Source organism: Pygocentrus nattereri, chromosome 4, assembly GCF_015220715.1.
Source record: "Pygocentrus nattereri isolate fPygNat1 chromosome 4, fPygNat1.pri, whole genome shotgun sequence".
Taxonomy (NCBI): Eukaryota; Metazoa; Chordata; class Actinopteri; order Characiformes; family Serrasalmidae; genus Pygocentrus; species Pygocentrus nattereri.
The window spans coordinates 45,932,124-45,957,281 of record NC_051214.1 but is presented as its reverse complement, the minus strand read 5'-3'; the positions used below and the strand labels follow the sequence as shown (position 1 = coordinate 45,957,281).

General features: G+C 40.2%; 2 protein-coding genes across 2 annotated transcripts; one reads left to right on the top strand and one right to left on the bottom strand.

The window, feature by feature from the left end:
• Nucleotides 1-465: 465 nt before the first annotated feature.
• Nucleotides 466-21,321, bottom strand: cpsf2 (cleavage and polyadenylation specific factor 2). The gene is made up of 15 exons (XM_017695684.2): nucleotides 21,163-21,321; nucleotides 19,062-19,229; nucleotides 18,058-18,217; nucleotides 17,860-17,965; nucleotides 16,858-16,987; nucleotides 16,653-16,768; nucleotides 15,957-16,144; nucleotides 14,321-14,611; nucleotides 13,953-14,053; nucleotides 13,104-13,307; nucleotides 12,252-12,404; nucleotides 10,849-11,074; nucleotides 5,524-5,835; nucleotides 2,588-2,722; nucleotides 466-873 (listed from the first exon to the last, which is right to left on the bottom strand). Exons 2-15 carry the CDS (start codon nucleotides 19,208-19,210, stop codon nucleotides 781-783), a joined length of 2,364 nt encoding a protein of 787 aa, XP_017551173.1. The 5' UTR covers nucleotides 19,211-19,229; nucleotides 21,163-21,321; the 3' UTR covers nucleotides 466-780.
• Nucleotides 21,322-21,436: 115 nt separating this feature from the next.
• On the top strand, nucleotides 21,437-24,877 carry LOC119263302 (NADH dehydrogenase [ubiquinone] 1 beta subcomplex subunit 1-like). Its single transcript, XM_037538222.1, has 3 exons — nucleotides 21,437-21,576; nucleotides 23,537-23,681; nucleotides 24,707-24,877. Exons 2-3 carry the CDS (start codon nucleotides 23,542-23,544, stop codon nucleotides 24,741-24,743), a joined length of 177 nt encoding a protein of 58 aa, XP_037394119.1. The 5' UTR covers nucleotides 21,437-21,576; nucleotides 23,537-23,541; the 3' UTR covers nucleotides 24,744-24,877.
• The last annotated feature ends 281 nt before the right edge of the window (nucleotides 24,878-25,158 follow it).

Here is a 25,158-nt window from a genome sequence, read left to right as displayed (position 1 = left end):
CTTTCATTGTAGTTATAATTTTTCCACTGCTATTTTTTTTATTAAATGTTAGTCACATTAGAGCTTAACGTTACCTCAGGAAAATTCACTTAACAGAGCAGTTGATGTGCGAATTGAGACTCAATTCTGGGCTGGGTTAGCTGGTGACAGTCAGCTCTGGGCTGTTCTGTAGGTCAACACTGGTTATTGGTTTAGAGTAGAGACAGGAGTTTGGGGTAAAAAACCATCTGAAATTTAGATTCAATGCATGTTTGTGTTGTGGGAAAACATCCTGTCATCTGCTGATATATTATCTGCTGAGTTTCTCTGTGAGTCATTAAGATGGTGTGATGTTTCAAAGCTGGTCTCACTGCACACAAACGAGGCCAGTGGAGACGTCTGAAAAATGGCTCCATCTGCTGTTTGGACACAAACTAAGAACAAGACCAACTGTTTCGAGAAAGAGAGAGAGAACAGACAGACATGTTTCATTCAAAAAACTGATTTTATCAGACAAAAACAACAGGAAAAAAACATCCTTAAGTCCTCTTTTCGTAGAACAATTCAACAAAAATGTGTTCTCAACGATTTGGCCGGAGTTCAGAGCTCAGGAGAGAACCTCAGAGGACATCCAAGGTCCTACTGAGCGCGCTCAGGCCGCGAGCATCTGCCACGCACTGCGGGGTAAACAGACAGTAAAAATAAACTCAGAAAAACTACAAAAATAAGAAATAAGGACGCGTCCGGGCTCAGACAGCTGCAGGTTGGCCCCGTCAGAGAAGCTCTCTGCAGAAAACAGCGCTAAACCACAGCATACTGCTGATACAGCAGCTCACGGATCCTGTAGTAGTCCTCACATTGACAGCCCTCCAGACCTATACGACCAGCCTCCGTCTGAGAGAGAGAGAGAGAGAGAGAGAGAGAGAGAGAGAGAGAGAGAGAGAGAGAGAGAGAGAGAGAGAGAGAGAGAGAGAGAGAGAGAGAGAGAGAGAGAGAGAGAGAGAGAGAGTGAGTGAGTGAGTGAGTGAGTGAGTGAGTGAGTGAGTGAGTGAGTGAGTGAGTGAGTGAGTGAGTGAGTGAGTGAGAGAGAGAGAGAGAGAGAGAGAGAGAGAGAGAGAGAGAGAGAGAGTGAGTGAGTGAGTGAGTGAGTGAGTGAGTGAGTGAGTGAGTGAGTGAGAGAGAGAGAGAGAGAGAGAGTGAGAGAGAGAGAGAGAGAGAGAGAGAGAATAACAAAGATGAGAAAGACAGATGGAGAGAATAGAGGAGATGGAGAGGGGGCAATAGAGAGGGAGAGAGATGGAGAGAGAGAGATGGGGAGAGAGAGAGAGAGAGAGAGAGAGAGAGAGAGAGAGAGAGAGATCGAGATCAAGGAGAGACAGACAGATGGAGAGAAGAGAGATGGAGAGGAGAGTGAGAGGGAGGAAGAGAGAAAGAGATCGACAGATGGAGAGAAGAGAGATAGAGGGAGGGAGGACAGAGAGAAAGACAGAGACAGACAGATGGAGAAATAAGAGAGAGAGGGAGAAAGAGAACGATGGACAGACAGAGAGGAGAGAGAGAGAAAAATAAAGGAGAGAGACATACAGACAGATGGAGAAAGGAGAGAGGTGGAGGAAGAGAGAGAGAGGGAGAAGAGAAAGAGACAGAGAGAGATGGAGAGGAGAGAGAGACAGAGGAGAGAGTGAGAGATGGAGGAAGAGAAAGACCAACACAGGAGAGAAGAGAGAGAGAAAAAATGAAAGGAGAGAGACAGATGGAGAGAAGAGAGATGAAGAGGAGAAACAGGGAGGGAGGAGATATGGAGTGAGAGATGGAGGGGTGGAGAGGAGAGATGGGACAGAGAGGAGAGAGAAAAAAGAGACAGACAGATGAAGAGAAGAGAAAGAGATGGAAAGGAGAGAGACAGAGAGGAGAGAAAGAGTGATTAATGGAGGAAGAGACAGAGAGAAAGAGAAGGAGAGAAGTAGAAAAACAGATAAAAGACAAAGAAAGAGAGAAAACAAGAGAACGAACAGGACACATTTAAAGAATGAAAATGTATTAGAAAGAAAAGGTAGAAAAAGAGAGAAGGAAAAAACAGGAGAGGTAAGTGAGAAAGTAAGAGTGAAGAAGAACAAACAGGAAAGATAAAAAGAAAAGGAGAGAAAGAGAAAATGAGAAAGTGAGGGATAGAGAAAAAAGGAGAAAAAAGAAGAAAGAAAGACGGGGCACAATGACAGAAAGAGAGAAAGAAGAATAAGAAGAAAGATGAAAGGGAAATAGTAGAAGAAAGACAGACGGAGAGAAAGAGGGACAAAGAGAGGCGGAGACAGATAAAAGAAAGTGAAAGAAAAGGAAAGAGAAGCAAAAAATTAAGAAAGAGAGAAAAACAAGATTTAAAAGAGATGAGCAAAGTCATCATAACCGATCAGCTCTAATGACAGCTGCCACAATCAGAAACATCAAACAAGGCCCTCCTTCATCTTCTGTACATTAAATATAACATCAAGGCAAAAGTCATTTAATAAAAAACAATTACAAAAAATCTAAATAGTAATAATAATAATAATAATAATACAACAGCTGATCAGGTGAGGCAGGAGACAGAAGTGATGACACGTGAACTCACTCTTCGTACGGCCACCAGGTTATTACAGACGAGGACTCCGCCCACAAACTCAGCCTGGATGCCCTCCCGCAGCAGAACCTGCTTAAAGTCCGACAGCCGCGGCTCATTTATGAAGACGGCCTGGTGACCCGGAGTCTGCAGGAACAAAAAATGCATACAGTGAAAGGGGAATTACACCAATTTTTCTAAATTTCTACACAATTAACTGGCGGGGCAGTCGTGGGCTGGAGGTTAGGGAACTGGCCCTGTGACCGGTTTGATCCCCAGCACTGACAATCCATGAGCAACACACCTAACCCCCAATTGCTCCCCAGGTGCCGTGGATAGGGCTGCCCACCGCTCCGGGCAGGTGTGCTCACCGCCCCCTCGTGTGTGTGTATTCACTAGTGTGTATGTGGTATTTCACTTCACGGATGGGTTAAATGCGTGGAGGAATTTCCCCGTTTGTGGGATTAAAAAAAAAAAAGTACCACTTAAGTTCAAAGTAATTCTGTTGTTCACTGTGGTGGTGATAGGAACCAGACGTCTGAAGAATTTAATGCCTTTAAAAGCTCCCTCACAGAAACGTATTACATTAAATAGTTATGAACACCCAACCCGATGCCTGAGACAGTGTTTTATGGTTGTTTTAAAAAGGTTTTTGGGCTTGGAGAGGTACACGAAGGGCGTCATCACTATTTTACTATCAACATTATGTATAGAAGATACATGTAGGTTCACTAGTGGTTTTGGATATTAAATAAAAGATCTATACTTGTGTTGTAGTCATGGTGACCCCTGGTTCCTACCACCACCATTGTAAAGAAACCATTTCACACCAAACCACTCTGAATGACTTTGTTTACAGCCCAACAACTGAGCTGTGCAGAAATCTTTTTAAAACCACTGGAATTCTCTTTTAAGTAATTTTAGATAAATGGGTCAAAGCTACCTCAAAGGACACGAAGGACAAACATGACTCTAAGGAGAAGTCCACTGATTTTTCTACATTTCTGCATAATTAAACAGCAAAGTTGTAAACAAAGACATCTGAAGAGTTTAATGCCTCTAAAAGCTCCTCATAGAAATTTATTACAAGAAATGGTTTTGAATACACGGTATGATGCCTGAGGCATAGTTTGACAGTTTTGTGATGAGCTTTTGGCTACAAACATATTTTTAATGTATTTAGGCCCAAACAATGAGGCAATGCAAGTACTTCAAGATTCATTTACTGTTAAGTGCCAAGAGGACCAAAAATAATACTCTTAAAATATTAAAGAGCCCATATCATAGAAAACCAATTTTTCCTCACTTCTTTAAAGCAACATTTTAATGTAGCATGTTAACATGGTACCCTTCTGTCTATATAGTCCACATATGAAAACAGAAACAGCTCACCTTGAATATTTGTTTTTGTGAGGTCACAAAAACCCATCAATTTACATACATTCACTTATTCGACCAAGAGCAGCTTAACCCCGTCCATTTAAGCTGCGGTTACAAGCAGCGTTTCAAATCTGACTGCTTTTAGAATGAGGCATGGTACAGTACAGCCAATCAGAACCGAGCTCACTTACATATAGCAGTCTTAAAGGCACAGAAGCAAAAAAGGTTTCAAGGTTTCTTTAATTCAAGGGGATAAAGAGAGATCTCTTCTTCTACTCACAAACATTTTCTGGATAAAATTTTCGAGTGTGCACTTCAAACACAGATGTCATAAAGCATCTGAGGGGTACAAATTAAAATGCTACAAAAATCTATGATCTGAGCCCTTTAATGTCTTCTCAGAACACTTTCTACTTCACATATCTCCTGGCTCAGTGTTGGCGCTCACAGCTGAGTGCAGAGGCAGTAACTGGCTGGATGTGGAGAGTACAGTAGTGAAGAGCCTTTAGCTTTGCAGCGTTTTATCCGGCCCACTCTGTGCTGCAGTCTCTGAGCGCCGTCCTACAGCTCAGAACGATGCGTCTGTTTGCTGCTCTCTTAAGGTCAGCACATCTATTTTAATCTCTCCACAGTTCTGGCATCTCTCTTTTGTCTCTCGTCGCCCACGCTGTCCCAACGTAAACTCCACATTATCTTGCTTTCTCCTGAGGGGTACACCTCCACCCTCTACACTTCTGTCATGAGATCAGCACCCCCACGCTCTCTCTTTCTCTCTGTTCGCCCTCTTTCCCCTCTCCATTCGCTCTACCTCTCCCTTTTTCCCTCCTCCTCTTCTTCTGTCGACTATATTACCTCCATTTCTGCAGCTGCTCTAATTCAAAAGCGTCTGTTTCTCTACACGCGTCCTGCTCCCTCCACGGACTACCTCAGGTTTCCCTGCATCGTTGCTGTGGTAACAAAACCAGCTCCATCTGTGTAACTTCAACTTCACAGGAGATTAAAATCAGAACTTTTAATGCAAGTTCATGTAAAGAGATTTTACGCCAAGCCGTTTTGGACCTTTTCTATTGGCCCATTAATCATTAAATGTTCGCACTATGTAAAGGGTGGCTGGTTTTACCAAAGGGTGTTAAATAAACAAACAAACAAAGGACAAAAAACTCTCCTGTGCAAGTAGCTGACTTCCTTCCTTCCACCATTTCTTCCTTCCTTTTACCCTTCCCACCTTTTATCCTTCCTCCCTTCCTTTGATCTCTCCTTCACTCCTTCCTTCCTTCCTTATATCCTCCATTCCTTCCTTTCTTCCTTTTATCCATCGTTCCTGCCTTCTTTTTATCCATCCTTCCTTCCTTTTTCCCCTACTCCCTTCTTTCCTTTATCCTTCCTTTCTTCCATCCTTTTATCCTTCCAGCCTGTCCTACCTCTCTATTCCTGTGTCTGTCAGTCTGTCCATCCATTTGTTACTGTTGCTAATCTGCAATTCCATCCATCCATCCATCCATCCATCCTTTTTTCTGTCTGTCTGTCCACCCATCCAATACTCCCAGTCCCCCTTTTCTCTCTCTCACCTCAGTTAGAGGCAGGGGCTCCAGGGTGGGAATGACGTCACTCTCCTCTGAAATCTCCTTCTCGTCCTCTCCGAACAGCGTCTTCATGGCCCGCTGCGTTGCAACGGTGCTGGGCTCGGTCGCCAGGTCAGAGGTCACATCCATGGCGAGCTCACCGTCTTCGATCTCGTCCTTGGTCTCTCCTTCCTCCAGCAGCACTCCCGTGTCCACCTTTACCACCCGCATGTCCAGCACACCATCGATCCAGGCCAGCTCCGTGTCTCTGGCCTTACAGAACTGCAGAGAGCTGACCAGAGAGTCCTTCAACCTCACCTACAGAGGACAGCAAGCAATAACACTGGGGTGAGGACAGCTGCGTTACACAGGCACAGTAACAAACAGGGCTGTCACTAACAAGCATCAGCAGTTGAATAATCTACCAATCATTCTGATAATTAATGGAGTAACCAGAGTTTCAAAAAGGTCAAACAAATGAAAAAAAAAAAAAAAAAAACAGACTTAACTGAACAATAAAGTGTTTTAAAGATTCAGCGATACATTGTGGGAAAGAGGAACTTAAAATAGCAAACCTTAAAAGGTATTTAAGAACACTATGAAGCAAATAATATGCATATGAATGGGTGGGACCATTAGACTTGATTCCTTACTACACAAGCGAGCAGAAGGAGAAACTATATAATAACAATATAGTAACAGTATAAATGCAATATAATAACAGCCAACTATAATTATAATTATAATTATATATATATATATATATATATATATATATATATATATATATATATATATATATATATATATATATACACACATACATACATACACACACACACACACACATGCACACACACACACGCACACACACACACACACGCACACACACCATACAAAGGTCCTTCTTCCTTGATTATTTTGGGAAACTGAAGGCTCTGTGTGTAATATAGTGCACTATTTTTCCCTGACTGCATGAGTTCCTGTTGCAGTCTACCCTTTTTCTGAACACACACACGCACACACACGCACACGCACGCACACGCACACGGTAAGGTCTGAAGTCATCTCAAAGTGCGTATATTCAAAATAAACACAACCCATGATGTTAGAGATTTTACCTAATAAATAAACTATTTAAACGCTATAAGTTTATATACAATGGCAACAATGGAACGGCAGTCTGAAATGCACACAACAGGAATAAATGAATACACCGACATGAGATATCACACATCTTAACCTGGTCTTTTATTCCAGATTGATGATTTTATCAATATAATTGATAATAATTAAAGTACTTGAAGCCAGAAAAGACATTCAAAATGTACTATTTTTATGAACTTTTCCACAGGGAAACAAGACATTAAATGCTGACATAGATGGATAATAATAATAATAATAATAATAATAATAATAATAATAATATTGCCAAAGAATAAGAGTAAAAGTTTCATTCAGGTATTAATAGAAACAAGCTTTTCCTCTTCAGAATATTCTGTAAGAATATAAGATTCAAGACAATATTTAATATTACAAAATTCGCATTTCTTTTCCAAGCCTGGAAGACTAAAATAGCCCAATGTCCAATGCTACTGTACTCATTTACTCTTACTGTATTCACTGCAGATTGCACGGGTAAATGGTAATTGATGTCGATATGATAAAATGATTAAATTCTTTTTTAGATTTCTATCAATTACACCATTTTTGAAATAAGACTAATAGCCTTTTAGGTGTACTTCATGCCTAATGCAGAAAAGGGTTAGGTAAATAACTTTTTTGCCATAACTGACATTGTCCTTGACTGACTTTACCAACCAAATGCTGCAGCCCTAATATCCATATCTATAACCAAAACACTGCCAGAGGAAACAAGCAACTGTGCAAAATCGTGGACAAAAGAGAATTTCCATTAGTACTGTACGGCTCTCAGGGACAAAGAGACAAATATGAATTCAGTTCCTCTACAGAAACATACTGAGGTTCTTCTTCTTTCGGCTGCTCCCTTTAGGGGTCGCCACAGCGGATCATCTGCCTCCATCTTGCCCTATCCACTGCCTCCTCTACTTTTACACCAACCATCTCCATGTCCACCTTCACTACATCCATAAACCTTCTCTGAGGTCTACCTCTTCTCCTTCTACCCGGCAGCTCCATCTCCAACATTCTTTGCCCAATATATCCACTATTCCTCCTCAACACATGTCCAAACCATCTCAACCTGGCCTCTCTGGCTTTATCTCCAAACTGCTCCACCTTCACTGTCCCTCTGATCTGCTCATTTCTAATCTTGTCCAGCCTCGTCACTCCCAACAAAAATCTCAGCATACTGAGGTCCTGAACAGAAAAATGGACATTTCAGCGATGAGCGAGACGAAAGGTGGGATTTAATGCCGAAGTGCGTTTCAGCCAATGAAATTTGAAGACAGTGTCCTGAATTACTCAATCAGATTCTCTACTCAAGTCTACTTTTAGGTGTCTTGGTTGCTGGGCATCACTGCAGATCTGCTGACCTGTACAAAAAAGTTGTACTTCAGATTTTTTTTTTCTTTCTTCAGAAAAGTTTTTTAGAAAAAGTAAAAAGCCTTTATTCCTTGTAAGGGACCTACTGTACATACATCTTCTTTGCTCTACATTTAATATGAGCACTGGCCCAAAAACAGTCTTTACTTTTCTATAGGTTGAATCTCCACCTCGCTGGGCAATACATCATAATGACAGAATCAATTCTACAGCCTGCATACGGGACCTGCAGCGCTAAAAGCATCAGCAGCAGGAGGGAAGGAAGAAAGAAGACTGCAGTTACACCAAAATCAGAGCAGATTCAAAATACACATTCTGCTCCAACTGCTTTAACTTATTTGTTAACCTGATTGCAGTTTTCAGTGTCTGTACATAAACTTTTTTTATGAAAAAGAAAATAAATGTTTGCGTTTACTTTTTCTACTGAATATTTTTCAACTAATTTTCTTTTCTTACTTCATAATTGTATTTTATTCATTATTATTATCATTATATTTGCTCAAAATTGACCCTAAAGAGATTTTTCCCTATTTAACAGGCAGTACATTTTGTATTAGCTATACGAGTGGAGAAAATGGGTTTGATCAGAATGTATTTATTATAACATTATTTTGTTCACATGAACATGAACATGAAAACCATCTGAATGCAGTTTCCAATTCTGTTAACTGACGACCAGTAAGACCAGCAGTGCCTGCCTGTATTAACATACAAGTGGACATATTTCATATTTGTGGTACCGTGTATTCTTGATATAGTAGAGGTTCTCAAGGGGAACTGGAGTTCCACTTTGCTGTTCATGCACTTTTGTTCATGCAGCAGGTAAAAGTGGCCCAAATCAAAACTTTGGCTGTTTTCAATATCTTTTAATATGTGACCTATTTGATACATTAGTCTGAACAGACAAGAACAGTGCTTCATGTTGCTCGCACCAATTCAGAGGTAAACAATCATGACTGCCAACGGACGCCAGTCGCTCCCGGAGGTTGCAGTTTCATCTTCGCCAGCATCACAGGAGCCATCATGAAGCTTCCTCGACTGACAGCTAGGTCCTTCACCCAGAATGTGTTCAAGCTTGCAGTAAAAAAGGCACGATCACGTCTTTGGTTCGTGTCCTCAGACTCTTTAAACTTTGCTTCCAGACTTTGAACTGGTCTTTATTTAGTTTACTTTTCCAAAATTTTTTAAAAGTAGTGCACTACTCAGACTAGCAGAGACTCTCAGTCATAAACACACTATAGATTCACACATCACTATCATAGTGCGCTCTATCACGAACACACCACTGGACCTGCATCTTACCCCACCTCTAATTAATGTGCAGTATCTGCTGCTGACCGATTGGTACAAGTGCCATACACACGCAAGTTCTGTGCAATTTCTATAATCATTACTGTGCAATATCTACAGTTTCTGTGTGATATCCGTTCATTACCTGCTCAGAAATGTGCAATATCCATACAGCTGCATGCATAAACTGTAAATTTGTACAGTTTCTTAATTCTATTTTTATTTTTTATATTTGTCTGCTAACAGACGCCTTGTTTATTTATTAATTTCTATAGTATATCTTATATTTAGTATTTTGTACGATGCACATCTTTGTCTACTTACTGCTCTTTATCTGCTGACTGTGTGTTCTGCTGTAACAGTGCAAATTTCCCCCAGTGGGATAATAAAAGTCTACCTTATCTTACTTTTTAGCTACTTTCAAAGCGCGATTGTCAGAATGTTTGTTTGTGAATCTCCACCTGACACACCAAACAAGCCCAACTGACAATGTGAACAAGAACCTGCGTTTAATCATGTCCCAGAAAGAAACACACAATTGAAAAGCTGCAAATATACAAAAAGATCACCACAAAGTGAGTTTAAGGGTAACCAACAATCAAACTTACACAACCCAATGCGTGAAATTCAACAAACATTTGACCAAAGGCAAAGTCAATCATTCCAAGATTTTCCTAAGAAAAAAATCGACAAAAATAATTCAATACAAATCGCACAACTTTGTGCAAAGCATTGTCAACTGTTAAAAAAAAAAACTGTCCACTGTAAAACTTCAATAACACTTTAGGCTCAAAATTCTCATCAGTGACCCTGACTCTGGCGTGAGAATCAGGCCTGAATAATCTCTCCACTGCTGCAGAGCTGCTATACTGTATTTTTAGGCAAAATAACATAATAATCCTCCTTTGCTGTAAAACCGTTATAGCACACAGTTCTAACAAAGTTTTCACAATAAATGGTCTTAAGCGTTGGAGTTAATGTATGACAGTTAATTCACCCTTTAACGCTGTTGACTGACGTGCAGACTGCTGGACAGACAGCATAACGAAATGCCAAAGAGAGAGAACACTAACTTCAATAATTTGGAGATGGATGGACTTATTTGCATTTATAATCACTCTGCATCAATAATAATAATAATCTGCAACAACTCACAAAGCTGAAGTCGCTTCTCTCTCTCCAGTTCCACCTTAAATGGCGCAGCAGAACAATCTGTTTTGCTATAGCTACACAACAATTTGTAGGCACTACAGCTACTAGCTACACTTAGAGTACTGTACTGTAGAAGCTACAGCTACTAGATACAAGAGTAGGTAGCACACTACTTAGCTACTCCCCCACCCCTGCAAACACAGAGTGGTTGAGGCAAGTCTCTTCTAATCTTCTGTACAGAAACATCAGCCTAAAGATTTACGAGATAAACGCTTTAAAAGGCATTTAAATGCTGTATTTGCTGTATCATCCGTCAATGCTGTTGTAAATGTGATAAACAGTAACAAATAAAATAATTATTACCTGGTAGATGTGTGTTTCACTGGTGGCGTCCACAGTCTCTTGAAGCTTGGGGGTGTACACTTTGATGTCCTTCCCGCTAAAGGCCTTGCAGGACTCTGCCAGGTCCTGGCTGGCTTCTGGAGGCCCGTGTACTATGACCAGCTGTCTGGGCTTCATCTGGTTTATAATCTTCTTAATGGAGTCTCCATCCGAGCGGCCTTCATAGTCTATGTACGTGACTCGAGCTCTGGTGAGGGACAAATAAACAGTCTCATGAAAATGACTGAAAAAATGATTCCAACTAGGGTTAAAATTAATCATTTTTGTATGGTAATTAAGTGGCAATTTGAAAGAGTTTTTGAAAGAGTTTTTGCAAGAGGTGCGATGTTAATCATAGCCTACATAATAAACAAAGTTTTAAGGGGGAAATTTAACCTAATATAACAGAGCTTGTGAATCGCCTGGAGATCAAATAGACCAATCAGAGGCATCCAAATACCCATAATGTGACATCATAACCACAACTATCTGGCAGTCTGTCAGTGTTCAAGCCTGAAGGATGTTTTCTTGACAAAACATAAGCTTAATTTATAGAAAGTAATCACAATTTAAATCACAGCCACAATACTGGTGAGAAAAAATTCTAGAAAATTATTCAAAGCTATTTAAAATTTATGTTAAAACATTTGAAATGCAGCATTTTGACATGTCTGTTTATAACATGCCATTAATAACATTATAATATGATAAAACTGTAAATATCCATCCATCCATCCATCCATTTTCTAAGCCGCTTCTCCGTCAGGGTCGTGGGGGGTGCTGGAGCCCGTCCCAGCAGTCTTCGGGCGAAAGGCAGGATACACCCTGGACAGGTCGCCAGTCCATCGCAGGGCAGACAGACAGACGCAGACAGTCACTCACACCCAGGGGCAATTTAGCACGTCCAATTGGCCTGACTGCATGTCTTTGGACTGTGGGAGGAAACCGCAGAACCCGGAGGAAACCCAGACAGACACGGGGAGAACATGCAAACTCCACACAGAGAGGACCCTGACCGCCCGGCCGGGGAATCGAACCCAGGCACGAGCGCTACCCACCGCGCCACCGTGCCGCCCACAGTTTGATTAAAAGTTAATATCAAGTTTTCAAAAATCTAAAATGATGATTATGACAGGATAAGAATGCTATTTAACAAAACTGGTTTACTATGTTGTGATTGTTTCTGGTTATAATATTTCATTCATTGTCTTGTTACTTTACTATATTCTTGGCTGTACGCATGAACGTACCCACGAATAAAAACTGCAGTAAATGCTGACTTTTATCAGTTACTTGTTTTTCTCTTGAAACTGTCTGTTTTGACTGACAGTCATTTTTACCTGGAAGATATTTTACACTAAAAAGAGAGGTGAAAGGATGAACACCTGATCTCCAGTGTCTCTGTGGTGCAAGTGCACTTGGTGGGAACGTCAGAAAGGTCCTGGTCCATCGGCTCGTCTCCATTAGCCAGACCCGACTCCAGCTTACTCTTCTCCTCTTCTGTGGCCTGGAGCTCTGGAACCAGGAACTCCTCTGGCCTGAATACAGTCACAGACCCACATGAGCGATACGGATTATTCAACACACACACACACACACACACACACACACACACACACACACACAAACACACACACACACACATAATAATACTAATAAGTAAAAAATAATAGGCAGACATTTTAAAAATCACATGGAAATTAGGAAAAGATTTTTAAATGAAGAAAAAAAAACCTCAGAGGTTATTTAGCTTCCATTTCAGCACCCAATATCGCAAGAGTTCTCAATAAGGCATATAAACTAACAAACACCTCACACCTTGCTAACATCTTTCCAGCAGAGGATGACTCCAAACTCTTACACAGGACCTGTTGTCCTCAAGCCCCATGGCTCCTGAATGAAACCATGGCTGCTGTTAAAGTGTAGTAAGGATTAAAATGGGAGTGATTAGTTGAACAGAACCTTCTTTCCCATCTGTCATACCAGATTTAGCCATTTTTCAATGGGTCTAACAAACACAAAACTCATACATTTTTAAAAACCTTCTTGAATTTTCTGATTTAATGTTTTTACGGTGTTACGCATCTCTTAAAATCTATATCCGTGTGCTTTTATATTTTGGGTTCACGTAATGTCTCTGTGAGCAACAACACAACAAATGAATCAGTTTTATTGATCTGGCAGCATCCTGACTTCTTGGTTCTGGAGGGAAGTCTATAGTCCTGATGGTAGTTTACCTGATGATTTCTCCATACTCGTCCCATTTGATTCTCTCCTCATGAGCGGGGAACATGGGGTACGATTTTTTGGCCTGTTTGAAGAAGCTTCCCTTGCGGCCCCCCTCGCCCTTCATCATCAGGTCGTGGTGTTTGGTCTTCATCACAGCAGGCTGCTCCAGATCGTCCTCCATATCGCTCTCATCACTCGAGTCCACATCCACCCTGAGCAACAGCAAAGAGCAGCGTTAAACTGCCTAAATCATCACTTGCCTTAAACTGTATTGAGAACAAAGTCAGTAGCTTGATACTGTGCAAGAGATATTCCAAAGGGTAAAAATTACTTATGCGTTAAAATTTAAAGAGGACAATTGGCAAAAATAGGCGCTGCTTTATGAATAAATACGTAACTCAAAAAAAGGTCTTATTTATTTATTTTTCTTTTCCTGAAAACCAATTAAAACAACACTGTGATAAAAAGGAACACTAACATTGAAATAAATAGATAAATAAATAATCTCATTTGATACATCATCCACTAAGAAAAGCAATGCGTCAAAAGAACTCAATAAATCAATAAAAGCAGCATCTGTCACGAATCACAAGACCGTCATGCTTATTTGAATGAACTAAAACAAAAACACGTTCCTGACTTTTGCGGTTTGAGCTCCACTGCTGAAAAGTTCTGAAAGGTCTTGCTGCGGCATATTGCTCATAAGTATTGCCAATAACGCAGAACATACAGTCCTCGTAATACTTTTGGGTTATGAATGCAGTCTCTCAACTTCATTTGTGACATGAGAAATCATGAAATCTTAGTCACACACTACCTGACAAACAAATAAACAGCAACAGCAGAGTATGACTCACTCTTTTGCTTGTTCCAGTTTTTTAGCAGCTTCTTTCTTCATTTTCTCCTTCTCCAAGTACTCCTCCAGCTCACGACTCTCCAGCTTGATCCTTTTCTTGATCTGGATTTAAATCAAAAGGTATTTTGGATTTAAATTAAAGGTATCACTCAAAATTTTTTTGCAATAAAAAATATGCTTGAAACAACCAAAGTTATCGGCCAAAACAGTAAGACAGTCTGACTTAATAAAATCAAATGTCAAGAAATAAGTTAAATAATTTTATAATAAGCTCACAACAATCCAAAAATGAGAAATATTAAGATATATTCACTAGATTTAAGACACTTTCACCTGCAGAGATTCCATTTGTTCTGGTGTAAGCCTTACCTCCAGGTCTATCATCTTCTCTCCAGGGTTGTCTATGAGGTAGCGGGCCAGTGTACCCGGGGTAGTGCGGTAGGTGAGAATGATAGAGTTTTTGGAGTCCTGGCACCACTGGATGAAGAGTTCCCGGGAGAAACCTGACTCCAGATCAGGCTGACTGCACAGAACCACTTTTGGACTGGGCACCCTCGCCAGGTCAGCCAGGCTGTGGCACAGAGAGAGGTGGCGGAACTGGAAGGGGTTGTTCCTCTTGTCTTCAAAGCATCGCATCAGCTTGTCACTCATCCACTCCACCTGTGAGGAAAAGAAGCGGCTGAGATGAGATAAAGCAGAAACTCATCATTATGGCCTGCTAACATCTAATTGAGTCAACTTACTAGATGCACAGTACAAGGGTAGCATGATAAGATTAAAGTAAATGTAGCGCCTGGAGCTGGGATTTACTCTGCACACTCATGCAGAGTGAGTGATTTAATCACTTGGCTATAGAGCTAACTGCAAAACACAGACATGAGCACAGTTAACAACTCTATCCTTAAGTAGCCAACCCATAACCACCGAAGCCCAAAATGGCCATGGATTCGCATGATTTTACTTATTTTTCTTTGATGATACGTTATATTCATTTATTTTATTGATATCAAGATATTTATGCCATAATCAAAACACAATGAACTATATCAAACCTCATAAATTGTAAGCTGATCATATCAGACCTGGGAGTAGATCTCCAGTTTTACTCGTTCTGCAAATTAATGTAAGTCAGCAACCACTGAAGCTGAAGACAAAGTGATGCTAAAGCTGAATTCTGGCTAAAAGCTCACTACAATAGACATTAGACCTTATTCAAAATACACAGAGTGAAGATACCCACCTACAATATTGGATTTGTGACAAATTATGGTGCGTATAGCTGGAGACCATTACATTATTTAGCTAGCTGACAAGCCAACTAGTTTAATTTCATAGAGTGTATATTTTTTGTTTCTACATTTCTCTTCAGTACTGGAAACACTAACACCAGTATTCACCATATATTGTTGTTTGATCTCACATTATTTCCTTAAGATCTTATCTTATCTTAAGATCTGAGTTTAATAAAAATTATGCATCACTAAACATGCACAAGAAGAGGTTTGAGAGACTGACAGAGGTGAAGGAGCAGATACACGATTTTAAATATAATGCATCATTTCTAATACTGTAGATGCAATTTAAGGACTGATATAAAAGTTAATATAACAAATAATATAAAGTTTAATTCATACAACATACAAGCTAACTTGATATGAAATATGAGCAAATAAAACATAAAATCGATATTCTGAGTGAATGACCATGGCTGCAAAATAAATGTGAGCAAGTTAGAAGCACAAAAAAAAGAAAGTTTCATTAATTTAAGAAAAATAATGTTCCTATTTTTACCCAAATGTACTGAACCATCTTGTTTAAATGGGCCACAGTGCAAAAAATCTCAAAGAATGAACCTCAATTCTTCTCCTAGAGACTTTAACAAGAACTCTGATATAAAACACATGGCTTAATTCCTAAGACCTCTTTCAGCTGGAAGTGCTACATTAGCACTAGAACTAAACTGCAGGGTGACCCATGTCAAGCAGCAGTGAGCACTGAGTCTCACCTGGGACTTGGAGAACTCCACCACATTGTAGCTGACGTTGTTGAGCAGAGCGAGGGAATACACTCCCAGCCCTGCATCTTTGGTCCTCCAGATTTGATCCAGCAGCTGAGCCAGCTCCAACACTCGGCCGGCCGTATCCACGGCAATCAACACATTACCATCACCACGGAGAGTCTCCATGATATTTGCTGTAGGGGGAATACAGTTCAAACAAAACGAGCTCCATAAACAAAAATCATCATCATACTAGTAATTAATATATTCAATAATAAAATGTGAATTATTGAGGAATTTGAAATGGGCCTGTTTGAGAAACAAATACATAAAAATACAGAATCTCCCCTGGTTACTCTGATTAAACAAATCAATAATAAGCGCAATGACAGAACCTGTACAATCACAAAAACAAACACACAATTAGTAATTAGTACAATTAGTAAGCTAGTAAAATTTTTCAAATCTGCAATTTTGGTCCCTATAAAATTATATCAGCCAGTATTATTAGTTATCAAAATATTAGCACCCTTATATCAGCATCAGTGACAAAATGCAATAACAATCAGTCCCTAACAGACAGACAGCAACCCTGTTAAAGGTTTCAGAAAAATCCCTTTTCTCCCTTATAAAGTTCTCTACATGGTAATGTTTTGAAGCTGGCTGAGAAGCTGGAGGATTGTGTGGATCACTGGAACTTACTGAGGAGCTGCTCATCACGCTGTTTTCTGCGAGGTTGAACGTACGTGGCATTGAAGGAGTCGGTGATGAGCAGAGACGGTCGGCTGATTGTCTCAAGAGAGCAACCGTTCAAATGACTGAAAGGGTCAAAAAATAGCAGGACATTTCATAAACAGAACTCAAATAACACTCGACCAAGTACTTTCAGAATTTTTCACCCACTTACATTTCTCTCTTGTGGTTAAAGTCCACAGCGTAAATAATCTCCTCTTCACCGTCTTTCACTATTTTCCAAATGGTCCCTCCAATCATATGACCAGCAGGAAGCGGAGTGATGGACAGACCATGTCCTTTCCCTGTGAAGAAAGTAAGAGAGAAGAAGATACAGCAAGTAATCAAACTGCTTGTCTACAGCGGCGTGAAAAAGTCAGAGAGCACCCTTAATTAATTTAATATCCAGGTAAACTGGCCATTAAGAACAAGTTACTTATTTTTCAGTGTCAGAGTGAAAAAACAAAAACATGTTTAACAGAAGCCTCAACAACTAAATACAAACGCTCATTTTTATTATAGCTTGCATTCTTTTTAGGAGACTATCAGTTTTTCAAAGAAATCTGGGGGATATTTTTCCCCACGTGTGCCAGAAGTTGGTTGATCATTTTCTGATGTAATCCAAACACGTTCAGTGATGTTGAGGTCTGGACTCTGGCGTGGTCAGTCCACTGTACAGCCTGATGAGTCTGTCTCCTTTTCTCAGTGAGGCTTCTTGACAGCTACACATCCTTTCAGACCCATAGTGCTGTGTTGTGCTTGATATTCTCATCTCTCTCAAAAATGAAAGCTGTTGGGAGCAGTTTTGGTGGTTTATCAGGTCTTGTCCAGTCCCATTTTCACTGTGGCGTATAATAATTTTTAACTTGACTTTTGGAAACTCCTGTTTTTACATTCACTATTGCCCATCTTATGTTAGTGGACTATCCCAAAATTTCTCAAAAATAAATGGCTTGTACTTTATGGCTCTATTGAAAGGACATAAAACAACAACAAAACACGCCTAGCAATTCAAAGGTTCTAAAAAAATGTTACTCAAAAATAGTAAACTTGGAGTCATAAATAAATGGACAAAAAAAAAATAATAAACCCTTCATCAATGTCAGAAGTGCAATCTTTATCAGCGTAATAAGCCAATGCTTCACGATATTAACTTTACATTTAGGTCAACATTTACCTTTCAGGTTCACAATCTGTGAATATTTCAGCTGCTGGATCTTGTCGAAAGCTGAGTCCACATCATCCAGTGTGAACAAGGTAAAGTCTTCTGTGTTGTGACGAGACTGTGAGAAACAAAAACGTGTCCAGAGCTATTAGATTAGATTTGATTCCCTGCCTAAAGCCCTCTGTCCCAAATGGGATTACCCATCTGTACCTGATAGAGGTCATACATGAACATCTGTCCCATCTTGTACACAGGAATGGTGGCGTAGATGGTGCAGTTGAGGCCCAGTTTGCCAACAGCATAGGGCAGAGCACCCAGGTGAAGAGGATCTGGATGAGAGAGAAGCACTGCATCGACTTGATGGACATACCTGCGAAGCAACGGGGAAAAAAATGCTTAAAATATGATTTTACTCGTTTGTATATTTTAATCCCACTAACCCATTAAAACTGATGAACAGTAAGGCGAGACAGGTTGGGCAACATGACACTGTCTTGGTTTTCACAGTACTGATCATAATAAACACAGATGTATTATTATTTATTTATTATTATTAATTATAAATTATTTGGAGCAATTGTAACAAGACTGTAAATAACCAGTGCATAGTTACCACATAAACTGCATAGTAACAGGCAACTAATTAGATGTCAGCCCATCAAATTCAATGTATTTATTTTCTCTTCAATTCCTTCTTTAAATTGTCTATTTTGTAAAAAAAAAAAAACTAAATTTCATATCTTTTCTTTTTTTGGCAATACTGTTTTGCTTCTTCACATCACTGAATATCACAATACATAGAATATATTGTGATAATGTCTTTAAAGGGCCATAACACAGAGAGCTATGAACCGTGGATAGGGCTGCCCACTGCTCCGGGCAAGTGAGATCACTGCCCCCTAGTGTGTGTGTATTCACTAGTGTGTATGTGGTGTTTCAATTCACGGATGGGTTAAATGCGGAGGTGGAATTTCCCCGTTTGTGGGATTAAAAAAGTATCACTTAACTTAAAGCTGAAGCTCTCCTTAAAACTTCAGTGTGAACAGACGGGGCTAAACTATGAAAATATAAAATTGCTTAATATGAAATATGTTTAGTTTCCTTATATGGACTGAATGAACAGCGGCATGAATGGCACATCTTGAAACTTTAAGAAAGCTACATCTTTGACTTATTTCAGAAAAGTGACACCGGAAAACCGGTTTTCCATTCACCTTTTCATAGCATCTATGATGTCCATCGAGAAGCTCTCGTCCCAGCCACAGTCCAAAAGGAAGCGGAACTCATCTACCTGTAAGAGGTAGCAGAGAGCAGACTCCTCCTGCACGCCGGACACGGCAGTCAGCTTGATGATGGAGGTCATTTTCAACACCCGGATTCGTCTACAGCGAGGAGAAAGCAAGAAAAGAAGCTCATCACAACTTACACATAACTCACCTTAAAAGAAAGTGGTTCTTCAAGAGCTCTGCGGTGACGGCAATATTACATTAATACATTGACTAAAGATGTAAACAAAGAATACAGAATTCATTCACAGTGGTACGGATACAAACCAGAGGTCTGAAGAGTTTAACGCCTCTGAACTCTCCAACACAGAAAGACGTCTACGAGACTTTTTAGAAAAGGTTTAATCAAAAATGTGTACTTAAAACAGGCAGGCTGCTGTGAGGCTAAATATTCCACACAGAAAGAAAGAGTTCTACACTATTTTACCATTGACCACTATTTTGGGGGCAGTCGTGGGCTGGAGGTTAGGGAATCATACCCTTCTCTAGATCCACAAAGACACAATGCAGCTCCTTCTGACCTTCTCTGTACTTCTGTACCAGCACTCTCAATGCAAAAATTGCATCTGTGGTGCTCTTTCTGGGCATGAAACCAAACTGCTGCTCACTGATCTGGACCTCTCGCCTTAGCCTTGCTTCAACAACTCTTTCCCATACCTTCATGGTGTGGCTCATCAACTTTATACCTCTGTAGTTACTGCAGCTCTGCACATCACCCTTGTTCTTAAAAATGGGGACCAGTACACTGCTTATCCACTCATCAGGCATCCTCTCACTCTCCAGGATTTTGTTAAACAACCTGGTTAAAAAGTCCACTGCCTTCTCTCCTAAACATCTCCATACCTCCACAGGTGTGTCATCTGGACCAAGTGCACTTCCTCACTTCCACCTTACTAATTCTCTGCACTTCCTGATCCACTATATATAAAAACTCAGATGAGGTCCAGGACAGTGAATAAAATCGCTCTGCTGTAGATTACACCCCTGTAAAGAAATCCGAATCAGTCCGTTTCTCTACAATGAGAAAAAGGTGGTTCTTCAAGGGTTCTTAGGAGAACAGCTCTAGATGCATGAGTTCTGTATAGAACCACATTATATATAATGTAAGAAGACCGATGGAGAACATCTCATACACGGATTTAAAGAAAAAGTCTTCTTGGTCCTACACAGAACCACATAAACCACTTTCCTCATCAATCTGAAGAACCTCTTCACCACTCAAACTCCCATCTCAGCATGGCACGGTTCTAGATAGAACGTGCGGCTGAAAGTAGGGTGTGTGCGGCTCTTCAAGGAACTCCCAAACATTTTCTCCATAGCAACAAATGTTACAAACCACTGAACGTTTTATGCCGTAACTCTTAAAAGAGACGGTTCTACAAGGGATCTTTAGCAAAGAAAATGGTTCTATGTGGAACCATGAACACTGAAAGAACTTTTTGCATGATTAAAGCTTGTTGGGCATCATGAAAGGGTTCTTCAGATTGATGGAGAAGGTTCTATACAGAACCACGTACAGCACACATTTTTGAAAATGATTCTGTACAGCACCCAAAAGGGTTCTTTTATTGTGTGTGAAATCGTAAGAGCAGTAGAACCCATTCTGGGTGCTGTATAGAATCAATTTCAAGAAGGTTTTATATACAGAACCCTTCTATATACCGGCTGACTGACTCAAACTAAACACTTCTGCAGCTCCACTCCGGCCTCACAATGCAAGTCCACTGCTGCACCATTTAAGGTGGAACGGGGAAATTCGAATAGCTTTAGCTTCGAGCTAAACTTAAGTCACTTTGTTTTGCCACCGAATTCAACGGAGAAGAGACCGCTGTCCAGCTTTAAGACACAAAACAAAGGACGCGGCTGTATGTTATGAGGAAATTAAAGGAGAAAAGTGTGAAATTCAGTGAGAAACGAATCCACACAAACATTTCGCCGGTGGACTCGGACTGTTAGCAGGTGAATGCTAACGAGCTGGCTAACAGCTAAACTGTCAACATAAACCGTATACAGAAAAGAAGCAGCATACCGGTCGACGTGCTAATGGTACTCTTTTGACTTCACATGAACGCGTGTCGCGATAAACATCTCCAGAACTTTTCCAGGATCATTTTTTATTCATTTTTTTAGCAGCTGCGCGGTTCGGTTAAACCCAGAAGCGCCGACATTACAGAGTAGGGATGGCGGAACGTACCACACGCAATGCATTTAGAGGGGGCGGGGCACTACAATTGTCGTACTTTGTTAAAATATATTTAACAAACTTTGGACCTGCTGTCAAGCTTATAACTATACAGGCTCTGTATCGTTTAAAATATAAGCAAAAACATCAAGAATAAAAAATAAAATAAAATAAAATAAAAAGTAACCTACCCTGTAGTCTGAGAGTTGGTACCGCTCTCTGCCCTCTGAACGTCTAGGCAAAGCGAGAAACGAGGAGAAGGTAACGACCAATTTTGTTATTTTTATGCCTAATTTTGGGAAGAAAGTGGGTATTTTAAGATCACAGGTGTTTCCTCATGCTGCTCTGGATGTTGAGCGCAGTGACGGGCTTTGTAAACGCCTTCCCCGATGAGATCTGTAGCTTGTATTTAAATCGTAGCCTAGCTTAGCGGCCTAAAGATGGTCATTGGTGTGTTTGGCTCTGTAACAGGCGCTTTAATGTGACCGCACAAACATTTACATTACATTACATTACATCAACGTTTAAAGTTCAGCGTCCTGCCTGTACTGGAACCTCTGTTCCTTTACAGCTGGTCTTAAGTTTGATTACAACGCTTTTAGTGCTGTTAGCTCAGTGCTGTATTAATCTTACTGAGAAACCAAAGGGCAGCTCCACCAACTTCTCAAAATTCCCGCACAGCTGGTGATGTAAAAGAAGTCGTTCAGTGGTTTGATGTGAAATGTGTCATTGCAGAGAAACTTACAGACTTGTTTCCATGCAGTGGGGGTGATAGGAACCCAGTTAGTGTCACAGTATCTACAAGACAAATCTAGTCACTTTATTTCACAACCAAAATACAGCACTATTTTCTTTTATTTTGTCTTACAGCGCCTAGTTTGCATCTCTACACCATGCATGGGCTGGAAAAGATACGTTTTAGGGCAAAACCTTCTCTCAGAATGCATGTAAGCAGTGTCTCAGATGTCAGGCGAGGTATTCGTAATGATTTCATGTCACAACTTTTCCTATCACCACCATTGTCAACACCCATCCGTCCATCCGTTCTCTAAGCCGCTTCTCCCTCAGGGTCGCGGGGTGGGGGGCTTGGGTACTGGAGCCTGATTTTATCTGATTTTCTGCACTCACTTTTGATAGTACAGGCTATAATTAAGTCTTGACGACAAGTTTTATTATTTGACTTTTTCTTGAACTGTTGTCACGGATTAGTTTTCAAACTAGAACCAAGAAACCTTGCAGGATCATAGAGTCTATATGGCAATAGTGCACTTTTGCTTTTAGGGCTGATCCCACATGTCGTTTCATATATTGTGTGTTTACACACAGATTAATGTATACATACGTAGAGAGAGAGTTGGGATACAACAAAATATAGGTATTTATATATAATATATATAAATAGGAACACCCATTGAGTATCTATTCAGTATTTTTTAGGAGAATACTTTTAGAATACTCAACCACTATATAAAAAGACATTTTCAAAAGAAACATCTTCAGTGCTTGTTTATTACCTGTTTTTAAATTCGCACACAGCGTGTAGTAAACATACTTAGGACCTCAAGTAACAGCTTCTTTCCAAGCACTGAAGTTCCCGCTAAAGCCTGAGTAGACTGATAAATCAACGTGATGATCAGCTGTTAATCCCAGTGTTCATTAACTTTGATAGATAATCGAACTAATTGTCTTCTCAGTGGTGGACACATTTGTGAGTGATAAATTGATCGGTTTAGCATCTGTGTTGTCCCGGACTCCTGCTCTGGGGATTATGGGAATAGTCGTTGTGTGTGAGAGAGATTCCATAGCAACCACCTGGTATACCATGGCAATATAGCAACACCTTATGAGAAAATCAGAATTTGCACTATTTCAAATCGCGATTCGGATACAGAAAGAACCGGTCTTTCAGTCCTACTGAGGAGGTTGTGGGGGTGGAATGGTGTACAGTCTGTAAGTGTGGAACTCGAAATACCGAATAAGGCGGCTAGTGGTAGCACAGTGACGCTATATTAGTGAATGAAAGTTATTAATTTGGCTACATTAACATAAAACGTTTAAGACTTTATAAGCTCAAGACATTCTGTTATTCATTACTGGTGTCAAGACGAGCCTCGTCGCTCGATCTCCTGTAGCACCCAAATGAAAACGTTAATAAAAGGTGTGTTGTAACTGTATGAGCTTCACCTTGGATTGATGTTGACTCTCTACGCCCTTCTTGCAGGCATCATGGTGAACTTTGCAGCGTTGGTGCGAGAGCACTGGGTGAACATCCTGGTTCCACTGGGCTTTGTTGCTGGCATCTACCTTGACCGGTGGAACGATCAGAAGTTGACAGCTTTTAGGAACAAGAGCGCGTTGTACAGCAGGTATGTGTCAGTTGAAACGACCAGGCCGTTTATTTGTTTGTGTTTGTCTTAAATTAATAGTTCAGGGGAAAATCTGATTACACAGTTTTCCACTCACCCCAGATGTAGTTGTTCGGTCAAGACACATTCGGAGTCGAGTTTTTTGCTTCTACAGTTTAGAATTGGAGTGGCAAAGCTAACATTGTTAACAAACACTAGAACTTTGTCTAGAACTTGATTTGTCAAGGACACACAGACTTGTCAATGTGGTTTGGACAGTGTGACTCACTATGAACTATAAAAATGAACAGAGCTGTGGGCATATAGACAACAAAGCATCATAAATACGAGGAATCTGATCCAAGATCAGTTCTACTATGTGAATATCAACTCTAAAGTGGCTGTGTGAAGTGGTCACTTTTGTAGTTCACAGAAAGTCATACTGTGCTCTAAACCACATTGGCAAGTCTGCACCTCCTTAATGCTTGCCCAGTAGGAAAAGACCTGAGGGACATTCCCTTTGGCCAGTCCTCATTTTTGGCTAACTGAAAAGTCCTGCTTTACAGACTACCCCCAGGATGTGGTTTGAGCAGGTTGGGAGAAGTTTTGATAATGTATGTTTACATTTTATATATATATATACACATTTTTTGGCTGAACATTTCCTCTTTTGTGTGGGGAAAGTGAACGTCAGCTCAGCTGTCATTGGTTAACCTCACACGTGACGTCAGTGCAGTATTATAAATATTGTTTAATGTATATGATTTGAATTTAGGGCAGGCATGAATGGACTGTGAAGAGATCAGAAGGGGTAGAGATTAGATTATACACATCCCACAGCACAGGACAATTCTTTAAGACCAGCCTGAATCAGGACACCTTTTGCAATTGTCCAGATGGGGGAATTCCTCCTCAGTCGTCATGGACATTGTGGTTAGATAATGTGGGACAAGCAATAAAACCAGTTCCGATTCTGAGCATCAGATTTGATGCCTGGTATCAAAGTTGAAATGGCAACTAATGCAAAAATAATGGTGTAATTACAGGGAGCTGAAGCCTGGTGAGGAATACACCTGGAAGTGAAGTCGTCGCCCCCCCCCCCCAAGATGATGCTTATTGGATCTCCTGCTTTGTTCATTTAGACATTCTGTTGTCTTCAAACCTGTAAATGACTTTTCAGTAACGTTTGATGTAAAATATATTGACACAAGAAAGAGCGCTTCTGTTACTTTTTTCATTATGAGTTCATTATACATGATTTATTATTATTATTATTATTATTATTATTACTACTCTCTTTAAAAAGATGGTTCCTTCAAGGGTTCTATGGAACCATGAACACTAAAAGAACCCTTAGCATGATTAAAGGGATTTTTGCATCACAAAATGGTTCTTCAGCTTGTTGGAGAATGTATTGTATTTGGTTCTATATAGAACCTTTTTGAAAAGGGTTCTCCTGTTGTTACAATGTCAAGCTTGATACAATAGAAGAACCCTT